Genomic DNA, 24,140 nt, shown 5'->3' with positions numbered 1-24,140 from the left:
TCACTGAAACCCCAACTATTCGTAAATACAATTGCCAGTGCATGTGACTGCATCAACTAGTTTGCTATTGCAAACATCAAGAAAATCCCCCAGAACTGGAGCAATGCCAAAGAGGCAGGGATAGACTGGGTTATAGGCGCCTTAAAAACAAATAGATACACATGGGCCTATATTTTATTTCCTATTTTTGCAGATTTATACACCCAATACGGCTTCTAAAAAAGAAAAATCGTTGATGAAAGACAGATTTTTGATGAAGCATGGACGAATTTATGCTTTCTTTTATTGAAGTTAAAAAAAAACCTTCGTGTTTAACCTGTCAAAAAAGTATTTCCAGGGTAAAGGAATATAACTTGAAGCGACATTACGATACTGAGCACAAAACTGAATTTGACTGTCTTGTAGTTGAATCTGGAAAAAAAAATCATTAACTTGTGGAATTGTCACTCAAAAATCAGCAGAAAATATTTAAAGTTGTGACAGACTAAAGCAAATCAGCTGTACGTGCTAGCTACAAAGTGGCCAAAATAATAGCAAAGCATGGTCGCCCATTTACCGACAGCGAACTTGTCATAGAGTGTGTCTTAACTATTGTGGAGGAAGGATGCCCAGAACAGAAAAATATTATTGAAAAACATTAATCTCTTTGCTAGAACTTGCACCCGCCACACCGAAGAATTGGGTGCTAACTTTTGTGAACACCTTAAGGACAAACCACAGTCATTTATCTACTTCTGTCTTGCGATGAACGAAAGTACGGACATGTGGGATAAGGAACAATTTCTAATATTTATGCAAAGGATTTGTGAAAAGTTTCATGTATATGAGGAGCTATTCAAAATATGTTGTCTTAGTAGATCTACAAATGGGGAGGATTTATATCACCACTTGGTTACAAGCTCTGGTTTCATGCGGCTTGAGCTGGGATAAATTAAACAGCATTACCACGGACAGCAGGAAAATCGTGAGTGGTCATAATAAATTTGTCGTAGGAAGAGTCAACAGAAAACTTCTGGAGCTCCATATACATTTCTGAAATTTACTAGGATTCAAAAAGGTTTGCACAGGAAATAATTACTATGTTTGGTAGTACATATGTTTGCGAGCAAACTTTAATAATTATGGATTATCGAAAAAACAAACACTGTTCTCGGCTATCAAATATATATTGAGAAGTAATACTACGTGTCTCTACTACAAAAATACAAGCTAATATAAAAAAAAATTGCAAGTCAAATGCAACAACAAAAGTCTCATTGATTGTATTAACTACAATAAACGTCGTAAAAATATAACTAAAGCGTTTTATTTTCAAACCTAAAATATTTGTATATAAATATTGTAGATATATTCTAATCATTATGGTATACCTACAATCCTACATTACAGTATAATGACCTAAGTGCAGCCCGCATAATATCCCAACGTAAAATTTTGGCCCTTTTACAACAAAAAAGATGCCGGCCCATGATTTACAAGATGCGAAATGTGTTCTTTAACATTTCCATTGGGGTCTAAAATTTACATTTGACCATATGAATATGGTTCAAGATCATCTTCAGTGGCCAGTGATAGGTTTGCTGCTAAATTGATTTTGTGATAAATTTGTCCTGCTATTTTGAAGCTGAAAACATTACAACTATTTTTGGTTCGTTAATCGCTTACGTTGAATGAAGTTAAAGCAAAACGTGAGTTCCAGTTTCGTATTTGTTTGTGGAACTCTTTAGAGAGCAAGTGATGTCCTATTACAGGCTAAACTAATTCATTCCGAAACTGTTGATGCAGGAATGCAATTCAACCAAACAGGCAGTAGCCCCAAAGTAAATCATCTTTGCTGGCTACTTTTCCTGTGTGATAATGGAGGACTCCATAGCGAATGCATACAGAGTTGAACGGTCCCTATGAGTTGCAAACAACACTTGCGTAGTTTACGGTATCTTTGTAGGCTTGTACTAGGTTTTATGCCACAATTTGTTTGCATCGAAGATTGTAATGGTGTTGTTCTTCTAACATTTTAATCTTTTCGGTACTTGTGTACATAATTGTAAACACTCGAGAAGTGTAGTTAGGTCAATCCTAATGAAATATACCTGGCCTTAAAAAAACAATCTAGATAGGTCAAAAGTTTGAGAAAATTCATTAAGAGCCTTAATTTTAGAAAAAAATATGTGAGTAGCTTAATATTTAAATACATCAGTATGGCAATGACGTTGTCACATTGTCACGCTTATGTGGAAAAATTGAAGATTTTCATGCATGGAGAAGTTTATATTAAATTATCTTATATTAATAGATAATTTTTTTTTCAGTTTTTCTGCTTAAGAGTTAAGATTTTGGCCAACAAACCAAACATTAATTTGTTTATCATTCTGAATTCTAGCCATTTTTGACTCATAAAAGGTACAATTTGGATTCATAGAGAGATTAGATAAAAAAATTACAAATTAATCTCAGTGATATGGCAGATGACGCTGCGTAGTTAGACATGAGAGTCAACCCCTCTATATCTATGATAATGTCAATTTGCTTCCTTAAAACCTCACCCCTTTTCCTCAATTATATCTCCCAGATATTTCTGTGTCTTCCTTTAAATTATTTGGGGTTATAATTTCCTCTAGGAATTTTTTTTTTTTTTTGTTCCATCGTTTTTTTTTTTGTTTTTTTTTTAATTATAACCGTTGTTTCTCTCTTACATTTTGTAAATCACTATCAATAAGTAAATGTTGCCCAAAATGAACGGAAAATACTATAGATAATCAAGTCAACCTTAAAACGAGCAGAAACTATCACACAGAGGAGTAGGGCTAATGCTCCTGTGCTTTCTAAAGACTAGAACACAATTTGCACTTTACTGAAAACAAAATACTTTTTAAACCTTTTTTCTCTTACAACTTTGATAGATCCTAGTTTTGAGTACTTCATAAGTACTTCTCGCTCAAATACAATGGCCCTTGTATTTTAGCTGTCTTTATTCAAGAATTTTGACAAAAACTAAAAATTTAACGCAAAGAGCGATACTTGATTTGTCCATGCTTTCACCCCCTGCTTCCTAATTATTACAACTACACAATAAATATTCATTTCATTTCGCCTGCTCAGTGTTATTTTTTATTTTGTGTTGGCATTGTTTTGCTGCATGATCTCGCAAGCTTAGCTTAGCTTTGACTTGTTCCCCATACCCCTGAATTTGATGAGGACAAGGAAAGTTGGGATTATGTATAAACTTCGGTTTAGGGCAAAAGGAATGACCAAGAAAGGCTAATTAATCCTGAAAATACCAGCGACACATAAATGAAATTGCATAAACTTATAAATAATGGAATATATAAATGTCAACCATTGCAGTTTGATTGGCTTACCATGCTGCAATGACGTTAAGATATTATTTCCAGTAAAATCCTCGGGGTTTTATTGCTGCGGAACGCCTCGGTTTTGACCTATGATGAAAACATAATGCTTTAGATACAAAATTTGGGCTATATATTTGCACATTAGGAGGGGGGTAAGTACAGTGGGTCTGCATGCAAAATGTGTTAGCTAAAATTACTCTGCATATTATGAAATAAAAATTGTTTTCTAACTTCACGCTTTTCTAATATTTTACCCAAACCCACACCCCCCTAATGTACAAATATATAGCCCAAATTAAATAAGTCTAATATATTCTGTCACCCGTCCCTTGTTTTCCACCGAGTGTATGCACAAGTACCTTTTCTTTCTTCTGCACCTTCATCTTCGACTCGTTCTGATTCTCACTTCCACTTAAATTTAAATTGCATATTTCCTTGTTCTTCAATTTCGTTTTTGACTTGTTCTAATTGTCGAATTCGCTAATATTTTAATTACATATCTCTTTTATATTTATTTTTCGTTTATCATTGCTTCAGACACTTTTTCAGTGTCTTTTGCCTTAGTTACTTGGATTGGTCTTATTACTTTTGATGGTCTAGGTTGTTGATTATCACCGGTCGTACATTTACATATCTCTGGTCGTTCTCTTGATACTGTTTTATTTGATGGTGCAGTTTTTTCATTTTGAGCTGACCGTTTTGTCCTCTTTTGTTCTTTTTTGTACTTATTTTGTGCTAACGTTAATTTACGGTTGTATCCCCTGGATATTATAAAACTGCTGAAAATACATTTGACATTTATATCACCGAATATGGGCATATGAATTTACATATTTCTAAATTTTTGTTCTGAAAATGCTTTTAAAATGGCTTTTAAATCCATTTTCCATGTGTCTGGACATTAAGTTAACATGATTGCTAAACTATTTAGTCTATCCTAATTTATTGTCTATATCATATAGTTTTTTTTTTTTATTAGTTTCAGCCTGGAAAATGATCTCTCTCCAGAAGCAGCGCTTACTGGAACTGTTAAGAACATGTCACAATTTCGATAACCCTATTTCGTTCATTTTGATGATGGGGCAGGGTCCCTTCAGACGCGGGGCCCGTTTAGGTCCAATCGTTCCAATCGCCCTTTTTCCGACCCTGAGTTTGAGTTATTGTAGGTTTCTATTTCTTCTGATTTTAATCTCAATATGGCCTTTACTTTTCTTTAGAAAACGTCTTTTCGGAAAGTTTTTTTTCATTAATACTTAAAACACTCGTGTACCACACTATCAACATCTGTGGCCTTATTATCTTTAATCCTTTTAATACTGTTACTAATTCTTCATTACAAAACAAAGCTTCCTTGACATCCAAAGTGTCATAAACTTTGTCATTCTGTCCTTTATCTTTTCCCGTTACTTTATCCAGGTTAAGCAAATTCTCAAAATGTTTTACCCATCTCTTTTCAACTCTTTCCTTATCACTAATTGTAGCCCCATCGATATCTTTAACTGGGAGAAGTCTATACTGACTATTTCCTCTCTATTTATTAACGTGATAGAACAATATTTTACTATTTGGCCATCTGGCTACATTTTTTGGATCCTCAGCAATTTTATCCATTGCCTCCACTTCACACCTCCTTATTTCAGATTTTATTACTTCTTTACATTAACCTTATTTTCATATGATATATCATTGAAATAATTCTTGTACAGGCCTTTCCTCCTCTCTTTTAAACATAAAATGTTTTTACTATCATTCCTATTTGCTTTTCTGAGTACTTAAAACATTTTCATTAATATTCCCGTTTGTATTCCTTCAAACTATTAACACTTAAGTTGACAAAGATAATAGTAATCATTCTTGAATCAGCTTTAAATATTAATTCCTTCTTACAAAAATTTGTTTCAAATGCGTTTTTAAACTTCTGGCTACTATGGGTTGCGGTTCATTTTTATAGGTTGCAGCCGTCAGTAAAATCAAATGTCTGTGAAAAAAATATTTTACAACTAAAGAAATAAATAAATAATAAAGACTAGCGAACTGGCCTTTATCCTTTTATTACTAAGAAATTATTTTTTACCAAATCCGTCATTTCAATAATGGCTATTGAAACGATGCTTTATTCGCCATTTGTATCTTATAGAAGAAATTATCCAAGCTTAAATTTGAAATATTCCCATTGAGAAGGCAAATATTAAGCAAAGCTTAATATTTGACAACTGACAACTGAATTTGGATAGTTCTTGCTTCCGAAAGGAAAATGGATTTGTTAGGCTCGATACTCAGTTCTATGGATAAACCTCCTTCAATCAGTTCCAATGAAAAGCAACTCATCAAAAGTAGGTTCAAATATTAGGCATAAGCTGCAGAAATGAATTTTTCTTCTATTGAACAAAAATATAGGTCCTAACTTACAATTACAGTATAGGTCTAGATAAGCCCCCTTGCATAAGGAAACAGGTTAAAAAAACAATTCTTACCTCTTAATATAAAACAAGACTGTACCCAGGATTTTTTGGAGGGGGTTTTACTCTCAAAATTTTCAGGGGAGGAGTTTACAGATAAAACCTCGGTAAAATTCTACTTTAGCTACTTTTGACTATCTTGGAAAGGGGTTAGGTTAAGAAAATGAAACTTTCATGGATGGGTCTACAGGCTAAAGTATGTCATGGGAAGATATTTTGAAGTACCCACCTCCACTCCTTCTCCCTCTAGAGGGTCCTGACCTTTGATGACCTTTAAAAATATATGAGTCATAGAAGTGAAACCTTGCAAAATAGATCTTCTGCTTAAATGAAGTACAACAAAATGGTTTTCAGCTTCACAACTTTGCTCAATCTCAATTTATAAGGTTTTAAAGATATGCAAATACATTTCCTAAATTTTGAAAATAAACTATTTATATGTCTTAAAATTCTGCTCAAATAACTGAAATTGCATTTTCAGAGCTAAAGCCAGAGAAAAAGAAACTAATAACTGAAAATTAAGGTAAAATGTTGTTTTGTCAAAATTTCAATGGGTATAGACCTGTCATGTAGGCAAATTTCATGACCCTTTAGAGGGAGAAGGAGTGGAGGTAGGTACTTCAAAATACCTTCCCGGGACATACTTTAGCCTGTAGACCCATCCCTGAAAGTCTCATTGTCCTAACCTAACCCATTTCCAAGATAGCCAAAAGTAGCTAAAGTAGAATTTTACCAAAACCTCAAAAACACATTCAAGATTTGTTTATATTCATTTTTGTTACAGTTTTATGAGTCAGATAAACATTTTCTTCTTTTTTTTTGGGGGGGGGGGTTAACCCACTTCTGGGTAGAGCCTTGATATAAAACAATCCTAGTTGACACAGTTTGCATAGGGAGAACCTTTATGCTCACTTTTTTCATTAGCCTATTGTACTTTTTTAAAACAAATTTCCAAAAAATAAATATTAAGTCAACTTCATTTTTTTTCATTTCCAAATATCATTTTCAATCTATGTAGGCTATGTTATTCCATACCTTCAGTGCCATCTAATTATTTCTCACATCAAATGTCAACAGATAAATAGTGATAAATTAGGTTAGGTTAGATTGGTTATTGTTTGGGCATTTGTTTAGGCTATAAACATTTTTCAAGACTTAGAGAAAAGACACAAATATTTAGAAATGTAATAGTATACTGGAAATACAAGAAAAGAAGTAAGTATAAAGATTAAATATGTTAACTAGGCGGTCAATATAGGCCTATATGAAATCATATTATTGAGTTAGGACTAAAGTGAATACACCATTTGTGGCCTTTTTTTTATGCTTATTATGAATATAAGAGATTCTATTGGAAATGAGTTTCTGCCCCCCCCCCTATATCGGTCAAGTAAGGGTTAGGTTAGGTATATCAGAGATAGGGGAGGGGGGGGTTATTAATTTCAGATAGAAATGCTTATTATATTTGTATTCAGCATAAAAAAGGCATCAAATGGTGTATTCACTTTAGTCCTAACTCAATAATATGATTTTGTATATATTGACCAACTAGGCTAGGATTATTTGATATATTAAGAAGCAAGAATTGTTTTCTTAATGTGTTTCCTTATGTGAAAGGGCTGTCCTATGCTTACACCATAATTTCTCCTCATCTGGAGACACTAGCATATGAAACTCCAAAAACAACTTTGAAAAATTATGAAATACTAAGACTACTTGTAGTCCTAGCTATCCACTATGCTTTACTTTATACCATGGATGCCCACTAGGAAGGAGGGGCAGCCCCCCTGGCTTAATGATGCTGCATTATATTTGTACTAATTAAAAAAAAAAACTTTCCACAAAATAAGTTTTCAAAAAAAAGCAAAGAGCTCCATTATGCCAAAAAAGGGCAGAAATAAAGTAAAATAATCTTCCAAGCATAAAACTACCACAATCAACCACTATCAACAAATAAATGAAACTCAAAATGAACAGAAATTAGAATAAATAGCCAAGTCAAACTCAAAACAACCAAAAATTAGCATTAATAGGGCTGAGCGCCCCCATGCCTCTTCAAGATCAGAACATAATTTAGGCTTAAAAAAAAAAAAAAAAAAAAAAACAACAGTGGATTGTCAGTTTGATATACCTACACTGATATTTAATTCTTAAAGTCTTAAATTCTATATATTTATTTAAGTAAACAAAAGTGAATACATTGAAACATAAAGGTTTTCAGTAAAGCACAAATTATGTTCTGGTCTTGAGAAGGCATGGGGGTTATTAATGTTAATTTTTGCTCATTTTGAGTTTGACTTGGCTATTTATTCTAATTTCTGATTGTTTTGAGTTTTATTTATTTATTGACAGTGATTTGTGGTAGTTTTATGCTTGGACAATTATTTGTCTTCATTTCTGCCCATTTTTGGCTTAATGGAGCTCTTTACTTTTCTTTGAAAAATCTGTTTTGTGGAAAAAAAATTTTGTTAATTAATTTCTGTTTGTTTTTTATTGACATAGTCGTTTGATGAAAAAAAAAATAATATTTTATATCTTTTTTTTCTATAAGAATCTATAGTTTGGCTTGCTATTTGTATGTTGGGAGAAACTTTGGGCCAATTGCATAACTGTGGGGGGGGGGGAGGGTGTTATGCCTAATATCCCTACAGACATAGTTGATGAACTGCTCTACTATGCTGAACAAAATAGTTGTCTCAAAATTTTTTACTAGATGTGTTTGGGAAATAAAGTGGCTTGAGAGACTGGCTGATTGCTCTCCAATCTCTTTTTACTCTTAGAAAGGCCACTAGAATTTTTAATTTCGAATCAAATTAGCTTCTTTAAATCTTTCAATGATATATCTAAGAGTGGTGCTGCCTATGATATTGCTTACATACCTTTTTGAAAACCTGAATGCATAGAGTTCTTTTTTTAATTGGAACTTCCCCTAAATGCTTCCTAAAAGTTTCACCTTAATGTTCTTAGCATCATTAGTTACAGTAATGGTAGTGGTAGTATTAAAAGTAGCCTATAGACATAGTGCCTTCTTGCTAGTTCAACATCCCCCACAACTTACTCTTAAAGGTCTAACTTAATAATATAAGTATTCCCGTGTTATTAAGACACTAAACAAGCATCAAAGGGACGTCCTTAGCAATGGCACATCAAAGACAAACAACGCACCAGATGTGGTTGAAGCTTCCCAAATGTACTAAAATTATGCTGTAAATCTAAGAATGAAAATAATTCCATGTTGCAGCTCCTTTCTAAAAAAAAAAAAAAAATCTGAAGTGGCCACACTTCACATTTTGTCACCTTTTTGAAAGTCCCCATGCTCATAGTTTGTTTTGATTTAGTTCAACATCTCTCTAAATGTTTCTTATATTTGATTACTGAAGACATTATTATATTCTCTTGACTATTAAAGCCCTTTCAATATTGCCCTTTATATATTCTTGCCCTTTCAATATTGCCCTTTATATATTCTTGCCCTTTCAATATTGCCCTTTCAATATTCTTGACTATTAGCCCTTTCAATTCCAACCAAATGAGCCCTTTTTGAAATTTCTACAAAAACAAATGGCCATCTTAAAATTTCTATCAGATGCAATTGGGAAAATACAGTGTGCATGTGTGTGTGTGTGTGGGGGGGGGTACTTGAGAGACAGGCTGATTGCTGTCCAACCTTTTTTTACTCTTAGACAGGACACTAGAACCTTTCTGAAATTAGCTTCTTTAAATGTTTCAATGATATTTCTAGCTATTATAGAGTGGTGCTGCCTATGATATTCCTTATATGCCTTTTTTAAAACCTGAATGCATATGGTTTTTTGTTTAATTGGAACTCCCCCTAAATGCTTCCTAAAAGTTTCACCTTAATATGCTTAGCATCATTAGTCACAGTAACTGTAGTGGTAGGATTAAAAGTATACATATAGTGTCTTCTGGTTAGTTCAAAATCCCCCCACAACTTTCTCTTAAAGGTCTAACTTAATAATATAAGTTGTTCTTGAGGTATTGCTTTGTCACCTTTTTGAAAGTCCACATGCTCATTGTTTGTTTTGATTTAGTTCACCTAATTATATTTGTCCACCTAAATATTTCTTATATTTGATTACTGAAAACATTGTTATATTCTCTTTGGACTATTGATTACAACATGTCTATCTCACAATTTCAATCAAATGTGCTTGGGGAAAAGAGAATATTAGGGAGGGGTTGGGCTATTTTCTCTCCATCATGCTTGACTCTTAAAATGGAACTAGAACTATACATTTCAAATCAAATGAGCCTCTTCTAAAGTTCAAAAGACCACTCCTTCAGAAAAACCTTACATGCCCCCAGGACATAGCTTACAACCTATACCCCCATACTCTGGGGGGCTATGTCAACCCAAAAGGCTGTGTTGAGATCTTTGGACTATTTTTGAACAAATGGCTACCTCAAAATTTCAATCAAATACGTTTGGGCAAAATATGATGTGGGGGGGGGGTATAACTACCCTCTGATAACTTTCACTCTTAAAAATGGCACTTAGACTTCCAATCCAATGATCCCCCTATGAAGTTTATATTACTACTATTTCTATAAAAACCTTAAGCTTACAACTATTGCCCTGAGGACTTTGGGTGGGGGGGGATGTTCTCACCCTCAATAACATAGTTTATGGACTTTTAAACTACATCAAACAAATTAACTATCTTGGAATTTTGAGTTGAAATTTTTGGGGAAATGATGGGTATGGGGGGAGGTGATGGTTGCCCTCCAATCATTTTTGGCTGTTAAAAAGGGCACTAGCCATTTCAATTTCCAAAGGAATGAGCCATTTTTGAAGTTTCTATGACAACAAATAGCCATCTTAAAATTTCTATCAGGTGTGATTGGGGAGATACAATGATTGTGTGTATGGGGGGGAGGGATTTGCCCTCCAATCACTTTGACTCTTAAAAAGAGCACTATAACTTCTGATTACCAATCCACTGAGCCCTCTCCAAAGTTTATACAACCATCATTTCTATATAAAAAAAAACCTTATATGACCCCAGGGCATAACTTACAACACTTGCCCCAAGGGCTATGGGGGTGGGTGGTTGTATGAATATCTCAAACATTCTGATTGGATGTGTTTGGGGCAATGATTGGTGTAGGGGGGTGGTTGACCTCCAATCACTTTTGACTGTTAAAAAGACCAGTAGAACTTCTGATTACTGATCGAATGAGCCCCTCCAAGGTTTATACGACCACCTTTTCTACAAAAAAAACCTTATATCCCCCCAGGGCATAACTAACAACACTTGCCCTGAGGGTTGTGTGTGTGTGGGGGGGGGGGGGTGTCATCCTCAAGGTCATAATTTCCATACCTTTAAACTATGCACAACAAAATAGCTGTCTCAAAATTTTGATTGGATGTGTTTGGGGAAATGATCGATGTGGGGGTGCTGATTGCCCTCTATGAACTCTTCTTGAAGTTTCTATGACATCTTTTTTTCTATAAGAAGTGCCCTGGTCTAAAAGAATAAATAATAATATATTTTGCCCATATTGCACTTTACTTATGCAGTGCTATTGTGCTGCCTGTGATATTTTGTTTCAAGATGTCTATTATACAGCATTGGAAGTACTTATTAGACCAAGTAAGCCCCCTCCCCCTAAAATGTAGCCTATGGGCGCCCATGCTTTATCCTCACCGATCCCCAACATTCAAATATATAGCCCACCTAAGAATGCATCTAGGATCATTAGGGGTACTGGATTGATTGTCAGAATTATGAGTATTATATTTTAAGAGACCTTCAATTGGGGAATCAATTCACACTCTTCTTTTTTTTGTTATAGCATTTCCTTCAGAAGAGTCAAGAATCTAGGATATTACCTGGTATTATTGGGGGGGGGATTAGGATGCAATTGTGATAGTAGTGATAATTATTTTTCTAAGGAGTATTGAACAGAGAATCTAATTATGTTCTTTTAATATCTGATTTCTGCCATCTGCTATATTTTTATCAAAGTAGGTTATCTACCTCTACCCTTTTTCCCTCCCAAAGGCACCAATCTTAGATAGCTACTGACATTATACACTGATTTTAAACATAGTCTATTTTTTCTCCAGTTAACACCCATGGGTACTTATCTGTTATAGTGCCTGTGTTAAATTCTTCATCTATGTAGAACCTGTTTCTCTGGCTAATCCTAATGAAATATCACAAAATATGATGAAAATATAATTCTTTAGAAACAAATTTGCGCTATATATTTGCACATTAGGGGGGGGGGATAAATTGTAGCAGGTCTGCATGCAAAATGTGTTAAATTTTTTTTCATATTATGAAATAAGAATTGTTCTATAACTTCACATTGTCCAAACACTCTATCCCCACCCCCATTAATGTGTAAATATATAGCCGAAATTATTTATTTCATATCTATTCTATCACTTCTCTTTGTCTTGTCTCATGCTAAGCTGAAAAAAACTAACAAAGAAACTTGTTCTACAGTGCATCAATGAATGGAGAACTTAAAATAGCTGCTATAATAGATAAGTACCAACCCATCTTCTGTGGAATTCTTTAATATTGATAGAGATAGGAGCATGAAAACATGGTTGATTTAAAACTTGTGTTGTTGAGTAGACTACCAAGTAGTTGGACAGCTAATCATTATCTTAGCATATAAATCACCATAAAAAATCCATTATACTGTAGAAGTCTGATAAAGTTTTTAAGTTTAAATACAAAAATCAATATGGTTCACCCAAAACCAAATGGTTGATGTGGGGTGAAACAGGTAAAACAAATACATACATATAACGTCATTTAAATTCACTATAATAAGAAAGAAAAAAAAGAGAGAAAAGAAAAGAAAGAAAAAAAAAAAAAAAAATAATAATAATACCACAGGGACAGCAACTACATACCATATTCATGTTGTGGGGTTGCACTCACAAACCAACAAGCAATTACAACTTAATTTAAATTAAATCAAATCAAGTCACCTCTAAAACAAACAAAACTAGAATTCATACTTAGTTAATAATTTTTCTTTTAATTTTGCTTTAAAACCACTAAAATTTTCTAGTTTCCTCATATCATTATCCAAATTATTCCATAAATTTATACCCTTTATAACAAATAAAAATACCCTTCATGATAAATAAAAATCTAGAAAATGTAAAAATATAACTAGACAAAAACTTTTTTTTATTTAGTTTCTGATTGTTTTTAAGTAATGTTGGGAAATCTGGTTCCACCTCCATGGAAACCTCCAACCCAAAAAAATATCCTCAAGATAATTCAATCCTAGTGAAAATTTAACCTGGACAAATACCCTTAACATATCCACACATGAAATTGAGTCAGCAAAGAGAAAGTAAGACAAATAAAAAGAATTTCTATAGGAATTAGGGGAAATTCCCCCAGTGTAAAATTTCTCCTGAAAAGTTCACCCCCAGGAATTTCCATCCCCAGGGAATTTTAATCCTGTGTAAAATTCCCCAGCAAAAAATTACTCCCCACCCCACCCAAGAAATGTATGCATTCTTTCCAATAACAAACACTATATGTGAACAGTGGACAAACTTTATAACTTAAAGACTTTTCCACAGGGGTTGTAGGGAGTCATATTATCTCTAAGGGTATAGTTATTGGATATTTCAACTATGCTGAACAAAATGGCTATCTCAAATTTTGATCAGGCAATTGTGGGAAAAAAGGGGATGAGAGGGGGACTAGTTGGCCTCTAATCTTTTTGATCATGTAAAAAAGGCACCAGAGCTTTAAATTTCCACTTGAATAAACACTATCCCAATGTTCTAGAACCATTGGTCAGATACAATCATCCCTGGGAAAAAAAATAACAAATAAACACACCTGTGATCTTTCTTCTAAAAAAAAAAAAAAAATCCCTTATTTTTGCAGAGAGGAGTTTGAAACCTCTACAGTAGGGTCATCGAATAAAATAAGTCAAACTCAAAACGAGTAGAAAGTAATCTGAGTAGGGTTCTAAACCCTATGCTTTCTAGAAGCCAGAATATAATTTGTACTTTACTGAAAAAAAATTCAAATTAATTTACTGAAAAAATGTGCTTTGTCAGTTTAATATACATATGCTGATATTTATTCCTTAAAACTTTAATTAATTTTTGTTTTCTTAAAGTTATAAAAGTGAAAACATTTAAAAGAACTTTTTTTAGAGATTTTAGAGAGTTCAATTTTAGAGATATTAAGGGGAATTGTCTGGGGAAAACATTTACTGGGTGGGAATTGTCTAGAGTATCTTTCCATAGATGGGGGGGGGGTCATCAGAGAAATTCTCCATGGGGGAGCTTTCCACAGGATAAATTCTCTAGATGGAATTTTCTGCAGGAGCACCTTTCTACTAGGAAGTGGGGGGGGGGGGTATTTGTGAGAAGAATTCTTCACAGAGGGGGATTTCCAGCGTGATTTTAAAAACAACCACAAATTAAAGTCTTTTTCAAATAGAAGTGGGCTAAGAAAAACTTTTCAGCTGGAATTGTCTGCAAGAGATTTTCCAGTGGTAATTTTCGGCTATAATAGAATTGTCTGGGGGGGGGGGGGTTCTGGTGGGCAGTATATTATGTGGCAAGAACTTTACTTGGAGGGATTTTCTTTGAGGGGTAGACATTTTTTATGGAAGTGGAGCCAAATTTCCCACCTTTGTATAAGGGGACAGCTCCCTCATACACATAGTAAATAATTTTGGTTTTATATGGTGAGATTTTCACATTGGGAGGGTAGTTTCTGGAGTTGAAGTTTCCAGAGGAAATTTTACATGAGCGGAAACTTTGCCAAAACTAATTTGCAAATTCTATTTTTAATTGTTCATGTACAGTGAGCCAAATTCAGCCAAATTGAACTACTAAAATTTGTCAACATTTTTTTCAGAGATTAAGCTGGCAATATTTTCATGTACAAGCTATAAATTTTCGAATTTCCAGTGGTTTTATATTGTACTTTTGAATTTTAATGAGCTAGGCATGAGTCTAACAATATTTATTTAAAGTTGAGACCATGAGCACATTTTTAGATGCTGGCAGAATATTGTGGTATGACTTACTGTCTACAAATATTCCAGTAATATGTACCACAATATATCAGTTAGGCCTATTGTCCAGACAAATAATAGTTTTGATTTAAATGAAATTAGTTTGGTAAAATTCCTTAAATCTACAATATCTTCCGGATTCTCCCTAATATGACTATTACCTACTACTTCTAAACTTGTTGGCATTACTAGTTCAAATGATATCAAATTGGACTTGAAATAAATTTGTGAGATAAAGTTGAAAAAGCTGATGCATTTGCTCTGTATCCTGATGCATTTGCATTATTGGGGGGGGGGGATTAGGATGCAATTGTGATAGTAGTGATAATTATTTTTCTAAGGAGTATTGAACAGAGAATCTAATTATGTTCTTTTCCTATCTGATTTCTACCATCTACTATACCTTTATCAAAGTAGGTTATCTACCTCTACCCTTTTTCCCTCCCAAAGGCACCAATCTTAGATAGCTACTGACATTATACACTGATTTTAAACATAGTCTATTTTTTCTCCAGTTAACACCCATGGGTACTTATCTGTTATAGTGCCTATGTTAAGTTCTTCATCTAAGTAGAACCTGTTTCTCTGTCTCAAATTGGACTTACATTTGCGAAATAAAGTTGGAAAAGCTGATGCATTTGCTCTGTATCCTTTAGCTTTCAAATAATTTTTGTCTCCAAGGACATATTTCGATTTTATTTCATCAGGCTGTTTTATAGAAAACATCTCCTATCAGGTATCATAGCACTTTGAATTAACTTAGTAAGAATCTTTCATAAGGAGAACGATCTGATCTACTTCAAAGCAGTAGGCTAATTCAACTAATTAAGTTGATATCATCTATTTAATAAAGATTATATAAGCGGACTAAACATAATCATTAGAGCTAAACATTATGATAATGACAACATTAGAGCTAAACATTATAATAATGACAACAGGGGGGGGGGGGCTTATCTACTTCAAAGCAGTAGGCTAAATCAACTAAATAAGTTGATATTATCTAGTAAGTAAAGTTTGTATGCACTGACTGAACATAAAAATTAGAGCTAAACATTATAATAATGACAACAGGGGGAGGGGTGACTAATCTACTTCAAAGCAGTAAGTGAATTCAACCAATCAAGTTGATATAATTGATTCCTCTCCTTCATTCAGCTTTCAAATAAATTTGAGTATTCTAGAACACATGTCAGTCTGTCTTTCATCAGGCTACTGATACTATTAGAGTATACATGTACTATTAGATTTCACAGCCCTTTGAATGAACCTAGCAAGAAGATTTAATCTACTTAAAATTATTCTATAGGGAGTGTTCTTATGAGGGGAATGTCCCTTCTTCACTCCTCCTATTTTATTTGTTATGCCAAACTGCTTTGAAGATTATCCCTGTCCAGTCCATTTTCTCTGATTTTCATAAACCTGCTTTTGAGCCACTTTGATTATCTAATTGCATTCTTCAATTCACACCCTAAATAAAAGCTATTAGAACAGCTTTATCACCTTTGCAACAGAACTACTTTAAAAAATATACTTATATACAAATTTCTCTGCTGCAAAATTTTCAATTTTTTTTTCAAATTCAAATTAATTTATTTAGCATAAAAAATACAAACAAATTTACAGCAGCCATCTACAAAAACCCGAAGGTTTGTTTACAATGGCTGCAAATCCATTATTATAAAGCTCTACATCCACATAAAAACTATCTCTTTACGGGGAAAAATCAGCACTTGAACTAAATCAACATAAAGAACATCTCCTAGTCTAAGGATCCTACTCTGTCCTAAAAGAATGATCTTACTAGATAGATAATACTAGAATCTTTCTAACTTCAAATTCAAATTAATTTATTTAGCATAAAAAATACAAAAAAATATACAGTAGCCATCTACAAAACCCGATGGTTTGTTTACAATTGCTCCAAATCCATTTTTATAAAACTCTACATCTACATAAAAACTATCTCTTTACGGGGAAAAATCCGCATTTGAATTAAATCAACATAAAGAACATCTCCTAGTCTAAGGATCCTACTCTGTCCTAAAAGAGTCCTAAAGTCCTAGTGCTAAGAGGCGGGTCTTAGTGACGTTTTTTGGTGTTTAATCATCATTAATTACGATTAATTTCCGATAATCATTAAATACGATTAATTGTATGCCTAAAGCTCTAAATCCCTAGTACGTTCCTTGTCTACAACGTAATTAATGATTATTGATCACCGAAACCAGTCACTAAGCCCCGCCTCTTAGCATCATTAATTATATTCATTCGAAGTGGAATACAACCTTGCTGAAATCGGTTCCCGAAATCAGCTACGTGTGCCTAGCCCTTAAACCTATATTTTCTGTTGTGTTTTCACCTTTGATTGGAGAAATTGTGTCCTAAAACTTGGATCTTCTATGTGTTCTCAACACTTGGACCTTTATCTCTTCTTTTCCTTGCTAAGGCTTAGATTAGTTTTAATTAATTGCAACTAACTGTTTCTGTGTTGTTTTTTTTTGTTGTTTTTTTTTACCAAGCTTAAGGTTTTCAATTTTATTCAAGACCAATCATATTCTATGTTTACTTTTTTTTAGCCTTATATTTTATTATATTTTCTTGCAAATTAAGCTTTTTCAATTGACATTAACAAATTTTGATCAAAAATCAATTACATTTTGTCTTTTTTTGGCTAGTTGTTTCTTTTTTTTATTTGAATTATTACCCATTGATTGATAATTGTTCCTAATGATTAATTTGTGTACATTCTTTTTATCCATGAAGAACAACAAGAAGAAGCACAAAGAAAAAAGGAACAAGAGAGGAAAGAGCTACTGAAATTCAGGACTCAGGTATAATTATAAGTGAATCCTTCACTTGTATTGTAGTATGCATCATTTTTCTGTTTTTCTTCTATTTCATTGTTGTTATTAGGCTCTGTTACAGTACTGCACTACTTTCTGTTGAAATTTTTACTCCTGGTCAGATGTGTGTAGCTCAGAAACAGTAAGACTATTTTCCTATTTTCCAGTATGAATATTTTTAAGCAGAAAAATTTATTGAAATTAGCAAAGTATCCAATTAATGTTGAGAAGGAAGTTAAAATATTAGCCTACCAAATAGCACTAACAAAACCATCTTAACTCAAAATATGAATTTCTTCATAGTGTCAAACTTGTGAGAAACATGAAATACTGGGCTAAGGGGACCCTAATGTACAAACACAATTTTGGATTGGGTGCAACCCCACCCCCTTACCCAAATCAAGGTCAAACACTGTTTTTTTAAGGGGATTATAGCTTTAATCTATATTTTCTCGTCCCAATGCCTCAAGAATTGGTCTATTTCAAATTGGGGCCCACAAAAGACCCATATAAGTGTTTTCCAAATGGTATATATCTGTATATTTATATGGTATTTATATCTCTATAAATGGTTCTTATATCTGTATATGTATCTTATGTCAGAGTCAAGAAAATCCCAGTGTACAAAAGAAGAAATTAAAACATCCTTTTGCCCAAAAGTGGCATATAAGCTTTTTCTTTTAATCAGCTAGGAATCAAAATATTTTTATATAGCTTTGACCAAAAAGAGTGAGTCAATTAGGAATATCTTTGGTCAGCCAAGACTTAAAGGCCTAATATCTGTGATGCCCAAAAATGGTTTCACAAATCTGTTCTCTCTAATTGACCTGAAAATTACTTTTATAAGCCCCTAGGCTAAGCAGCGCCCCCTGCTCCACTAGATTTTGAAAAAGATATGTTGCCCCCTTCCCCTCAACAATTTCATGAATTGGTGCCACTGGGGCTAAGTGGATACTTATGTAGAAAATTAATTTGAAACTACTTTTGGCTGTGTCAGATCAAGACCCTCCAAAACCATTTTTTTTCATGGATTGGCTTGAAACTTACAGGGCAGGTAAGCTGTGCTAAGGAGCCCTCAATAAACACAATAAATTTGAAAAAAGTGAGTGTTGAGATGTGTCAAAATTCTTTCTCTGATTGGGTTGAAGTTGCAGGAGATGTAGAATGGGCCAAAGGGACCTCAATGAACACAAAATTTTTTGAAAAAAATCTAATAATCTCAATTTGTGATGCAAGAAAATATGAATTCTTTTCTATGATTAGCTTGAAACTTACCTCATTCAAGACAACAAACAGAAAAAATAAATTTTGTTGGTCCATGTTGCAAAAATTTGATTCTTCTTGCAAATTAGCTTTGAACTTTCGGGCCATAGTCTAGAGACAGGGGCAAGGGACCTCAATGAAGACAAAAATGTTTCTTTCAACTTTTGATGTCTAGAAACAGGCGATTTTTTCTCTTGCTGCTTAAAACTTACTGGGCTAAGGAGACCTTAATCAACCAAAATTTTCGAAAACTGGTTTTATTGATTTGTGATGTCCAAATATGCCCAAAAAATATTTGTCTGTGAATGGCTTCAAATTGACAAGCCATCTAGATTGTACCAAGGGTGCCTCAATGAAAACAACAAATTTTGAAAAAAATTTGGTTCTAGTCTATTTATTCATGGCATCCTAAAACTAGCCCAAATTTCGGTTTTTGCAAGTGGCTTGAAACCCACAAGGCAAGTAGACAGGCCAAGGAAACTCAATAAAGACAAAATAAATAAATGAAGTCTTGTTTGTATTTATAAAAAATATTATTTGAACAAAACTATGGCTGATCAAACACTTTTGTTGATTATTCAAAATTTACCCTTTTTTTCATAGCAGTTCCTAAAAAGGAATGTTGACATAACTTTGCCAATATTCCTACAATTAACTCATTATTGGCTAAAACAATATCAATAAAAACAAGCAGAGGCTAATTTCGAAAAATATTTGCCAAAAATTGTTTTCAAACGAATACAGAGCATTATTAAAACTTGTAACAAACTGACAGAAATAAAGTCATTTAATAAGGTAAAATTAAAAAAAAAGAAATTCCTACTTATGAATAAAAATTAACCTCAACAATTAAAAGTAAACGAACATCAAGCTTCCAGGGTTTCCTTTTGATATATCATTCTGTTTCATCATTATCATCTGATATTAATGAACTCACCAGTCTAGGTATGAAATACTTCATTATAATTCCAACATGCCATCATAAAAATCAACTGTATTTTTCCATGCTTCCTCATTTTATAGTGTTAAGATGCTCAAACTCAGTGAGTAAAAATACAACTTTTAAGTCTGGTCTATGTAGAGACGCTAGGGGCAGGAGCTCTCTGGGCCCAGTCCCCCTCTTATTTTCATTATTTGAGTTCTCCTGGAAACCATTATAGTTATTATTCACGGTTTTCTTTGGATATATCCTTTGGTTTAAGCTCATTTAAAGTCCAAAATATTGAATTACGTTGTAAATATTTCCTTTGACTGTGTCCATGTTTGAAACATTTGGCAAAGACTATTTAAAAAAAGCGATGGGTGGAATAGGGCTAGAGAACCCTTACTATAAAAGAAGAGAACCCCTACTGTTTCAAGACATTTGAAACAGTTGCCAAAGACCTGTTAAAGAACTATGAGTGGGAGGGGGCTAGTGAGCCCCTACTATAAATGTATGACGGTTCTTATTAGACATAAATCCTATGTTATTCTCTTTTTTCTTAATTTGACCCCTGTCACTGAGATTATTTTCAAACAACGCCTATGTTTTTTTGTTCAAGATATTTTGTTCCCTACTCCACCCCACAGTCGTATAAATCTGTAGGCAATGAGCAGGGCCGTATCCAGAATTTGTTTTAGTACCAAGGACACTAAAAGTGAAATCCGATATTAGTTAAGTGGATATTTACACAACCATATGCATCTTAAAGAATTAGCAAAACCTAATTTTGTTTCTAAATAGAGCTAGGAAAATAGACCACTAAACACCTTAAGAAGGTATCGTTATCCCTTGAGGGTGTAGTTGTCTTTGGGAGTCAACCGATTGTCATTGTTTGAATTTACGGCCGAAAAGGGTTGTCAAATATCACTATTTAGTTTGGAATTTTTGGACAAAAAGCGTTAAAAAATTTAACTAATTAGCATTGCAGATTTATTTTCACGATATGCCTTGACAAAACTGACATAAATGTAATGCTTCCATAAAAACTTCATAATTGTGAAACAACCAAAAAAAAATCTTAGAAAATTGGTTTTCAGAAATGGATAGGGTTAATAACAATTTCTACTGTACTATTTTTACTGCAAAAGATGTTCGATGCAGCTAAGCAGCTTTAAAATTTAACGGGCACCAATTTAAAAAAAAAAGAAACGTGTGTGAAAAATCAGCAGAAAGTGACCCAAATTGCTGTAGCAAAAGACAAACTGCCATTAACTGGCAGTAAACTGGGTAAAAGAAAACAAAAAACAATATTTGAATGGTTAAAATTATATAAGAATAGAGAAAATACGATTTTATTTCAATAGCCCGTGGGCCATAGCAACACACAAAATTTTTAAAAAGCATAAAGAGCAAAACACAAATGATACAAACACGGTAAAACCTAACCATAACATCTTGTTGCCAAATACAAATTGAAAATAAATGCATATATGATTGAGTAGCTAAAAATCTAAGCTCATCCTAAAATGTTGGAAGCAGCTAAAAATCTACTCGTTTTGTTTGCTAAAACATATAAAAATGCATATAGATGGCTGACAAAACTCCATTTTGATAACCTCTATTATGAGTAGCTTTGTGGGTGAGTAGCTTTTTCTTTGTCTCTTTCTTTGCTCCTCTTGCCCCTCCCTCTTTGTTTTGTTTTACTTTTATTCCTCTACCATCTCTACATCTAACGTTTTAGGTGCCAAAATCTCTTATTGCAGATGAGTTGGTAATATTTTCTATGGAAAACCATAGTGCTGAAATGAAATATTTTTCAGGTGGAAGAAAAAATGAAAGGTCTTGTTCATGATGAGAGTAAGAAGAGTGAAGAATTTCCCCCGAGTGATAAAGTATACAGAAGCATAATGTAAGCATTTCATAGTTTTGTGTCTAAGAAAAAAAAAAATAAAAAAAAAGAGAAAAAATCTCATAAAAAAAAACTATTGCCGTGTTTTTAGAAATATTTAGCATCTACTATGAACGCAAGTAGAGTGTTTCTTTGTATTTTTTCTTCTTGTACAGTTTAATTCCTGATATTAGCCAAACCGTTAATTCTTTCAATCACTTATTCATATGAACAAAATTGTGCTCAATTTTTACATATGAGCAAAGGTGTGCTCAATTTCTTGATTTTGGTATGTTTAAAATAAAGTTTGTCAATCATTAAAGAAATTGCTTATTTTTATTCCCCATTTTCATATATTTGCAAACAACGACAATTTAAAACAATATCAAGCACTTGTACGTGTCCGTTTCACAAGTACCTGAGTTTCAGTTATCCTTTACGTTAGTGATCCCTCTGTTTCATAAGTGGTCCTTTTTGATCCCCCGGATATTTGTCCTATTTTAGGTTCTATTAATCTTAGAACAAATCCCATTTTCGTAACAATAGTTTTTTATTCAATATGTATATATTTCTGTAGCAAGACCTAAGGAATTTTGTTCTCTAGAATTATTAGTTCTAGAAATGTTATTATATTAAAAGTAATTGTCAAAATTTGGTGTAAAGAAAGTAACTAACAGTAAACCAAAGAAAAAAAAACGAAGAAGAAAAAAAAATATATAAAGATATTTAAATAAAAATTATACAAAAAGTTCTCTCTGTCTTGTTTTTCTCTCTCCCTCTCTCTCTCACCCTCTCTCTCTCTCACTCTCTCCCTCTCGCTCTCTCTCTCTCTCTCTGTCTTTGTGTGTTTGCATGTCTGACTCTGTGTTTTTTTTTTCTCTCTCTCTCTCTCTCGTTCTCTCTCTCTTTTTTTCTCGCTCTCTCTCTTTCTCTCTCTCACTTTCTTTCTTTTTTGTTTAATTTAGTATTTCGTTATTGATCGTGGATTCCAGATATGGACCCCAGATATAAATTTTTACCATTTATTTTACACAGCCCTTCTACATTTGCACTTTGTTTGTTAGCAGCAGAATGCAATCCCGCGAGGTTAGCTCGATGCTCTTAGTTTTTCCATCTCCCTCTCGTTTTCTTAACATACCAAGGTCATTAAAAATGGAATTTGACTCTTTGAATTGGTCAAGTGTAAGCTTACATAGCCATATATACCTTAAAAAATAAGGAAAACCAGGAATTCTATTTTTAAGGAAAAAGAATTTTTTAAGGAAAAATTCTATTTTAAGGAAAAATTTTATTTTTAAAGAAAACGAGTTCCATATGCAATTATGCGGTTTGTGGTAGTAGGACGTTTAGAAATAGACCTAGATCAAAAATATGCTAAAAACATGATGCACCAAACTGTTTATGAAGTTACAGCTTGCTTTTTAAGCTGTAGATGTCTTTGAGAATCGATTTTTGAATTGTTACGTTCGAAATACCTTGTCGAATTTCGCTAATTAGTTTGCTTGTTCAACGTGACTACGCTGACGAAAATGTGATAATGCCATAAAAACTTAATAATTTGTTAATAGGCTAAAGAAAAACCTTAGAATGGTATTACCATGTGGTATTCAGGTATGAATAGACGTAAGATCGGTCCCTGGTGCAAATTATGTTTTCATTTAGATATCATTTTGTAGTCTTCAGTCCTCGTTTTTACAGGTTTTAAAAGACTATGAAAAGACCTTAGATGGGTCCAAGGGGCAAAATGTGTTTTCATTTTGATGTCCTTGGTACTGACTGATTTGATGTATTTGCAGCCCTTTTTTTTACAGACACGAAGCAGCTGAAATAGCCGGCCTTGTGGCACACAGTTTTGGCATAGAAGGCGAAACAAGGCATGTGGTAGTGTACAAGAAAGAGCATTCTCCATCTCTGGATGAACTAGCAGCCTTGAGGAGAGGGGAAAAGTGGGATCCAGAAAAGGCTAAAGAAGAAGCGCTTAAGGTTAGTTGTCTGTTGGAAGTGAAAATACGGCACCTGTTTTTCCAAAGGGACGCAACTCAAAGAACAACTTTATTGTTCTGAACAACTGAAGTGTCTGCCATGAGATGCCACATTATAATTTCTTACTGAGACCTAGATCAAAGGCACAAGCAGGATCTTGTGGACAAAACACTGCTGAGTACTTTTTATCATTTTTCTTAAGAGTTTGACTGTACCAGTCTTTCTTCGAGTCACTTTTTCTTCTATTTGATCTAAGAGAGAAGGATAAGGAATTGGAACTGGACGTGATTAATTAGGTGAACTTAAATTCTAGAACCAATTTTTATATTACTTTCGAGAGAAAGAGGCTGCCGTAAGTAATGAAACGTGGAGTTTATACCTGATGCT

The 24,140-nt window shown here is 33.4% G+C and overlaps 1 protein-coding gene across 2 annotated transcripts in view; it reads left to right on the top strand.

The window, feature by feature from the left end:
- The first annotated feature begins 5,508 nt into the window (after positions 1-5,508).
- The window catches only part of LOC148950821 (sperm-associated antigen 7), an 86,275-nt gene continuing 67,643 nt past the window's right edge, over positions 5,509-24,140 (top strand). For both annotated transcript variants that reach the window (XM_089090469.1, XM_089090468.1), the window contains exons 1-4: positions 5,509-5,683; positions 17,618-17,685; positions 21,703-21,791; positions 23,582-23,753. In XM_089090469.1, coding sequence (XP_088946595.1) covers positions 5,605-5,683; positions 17,618-17,685; positions 21,703-21,791; positions 23,582-23,753 — 408 coding nt within the window. In that variant the 5' untranslated portion in view covers positions 5,509-5,604. The remainder of the gene's footprint in view (positions 5,684-17,617; positions 17,686-21,702; positions 21,792-23,581; positions 23,754-24,140) is intronic.

The sequence above is a fragment of the Artemia sp. Qi Xiang Cuo genome, chromosome 6 (assembly GCF_049724085.1).
Source record: "Artemia sp. Qi Xiang Cuo chromosome 6, ASM4972408v1, whole genome shotgun sequence".
Classification (NCBI taxonomy): Eukaryota; Metazoa; Arthropoda; class Branchiopoda; order Anostraca; family Artemiidae; genus Artemia; species Artemia sp. Qi Xiang Cuo.
This window is presented reverse-complemented; position numbering and strand designations above follow the sequence as displayed.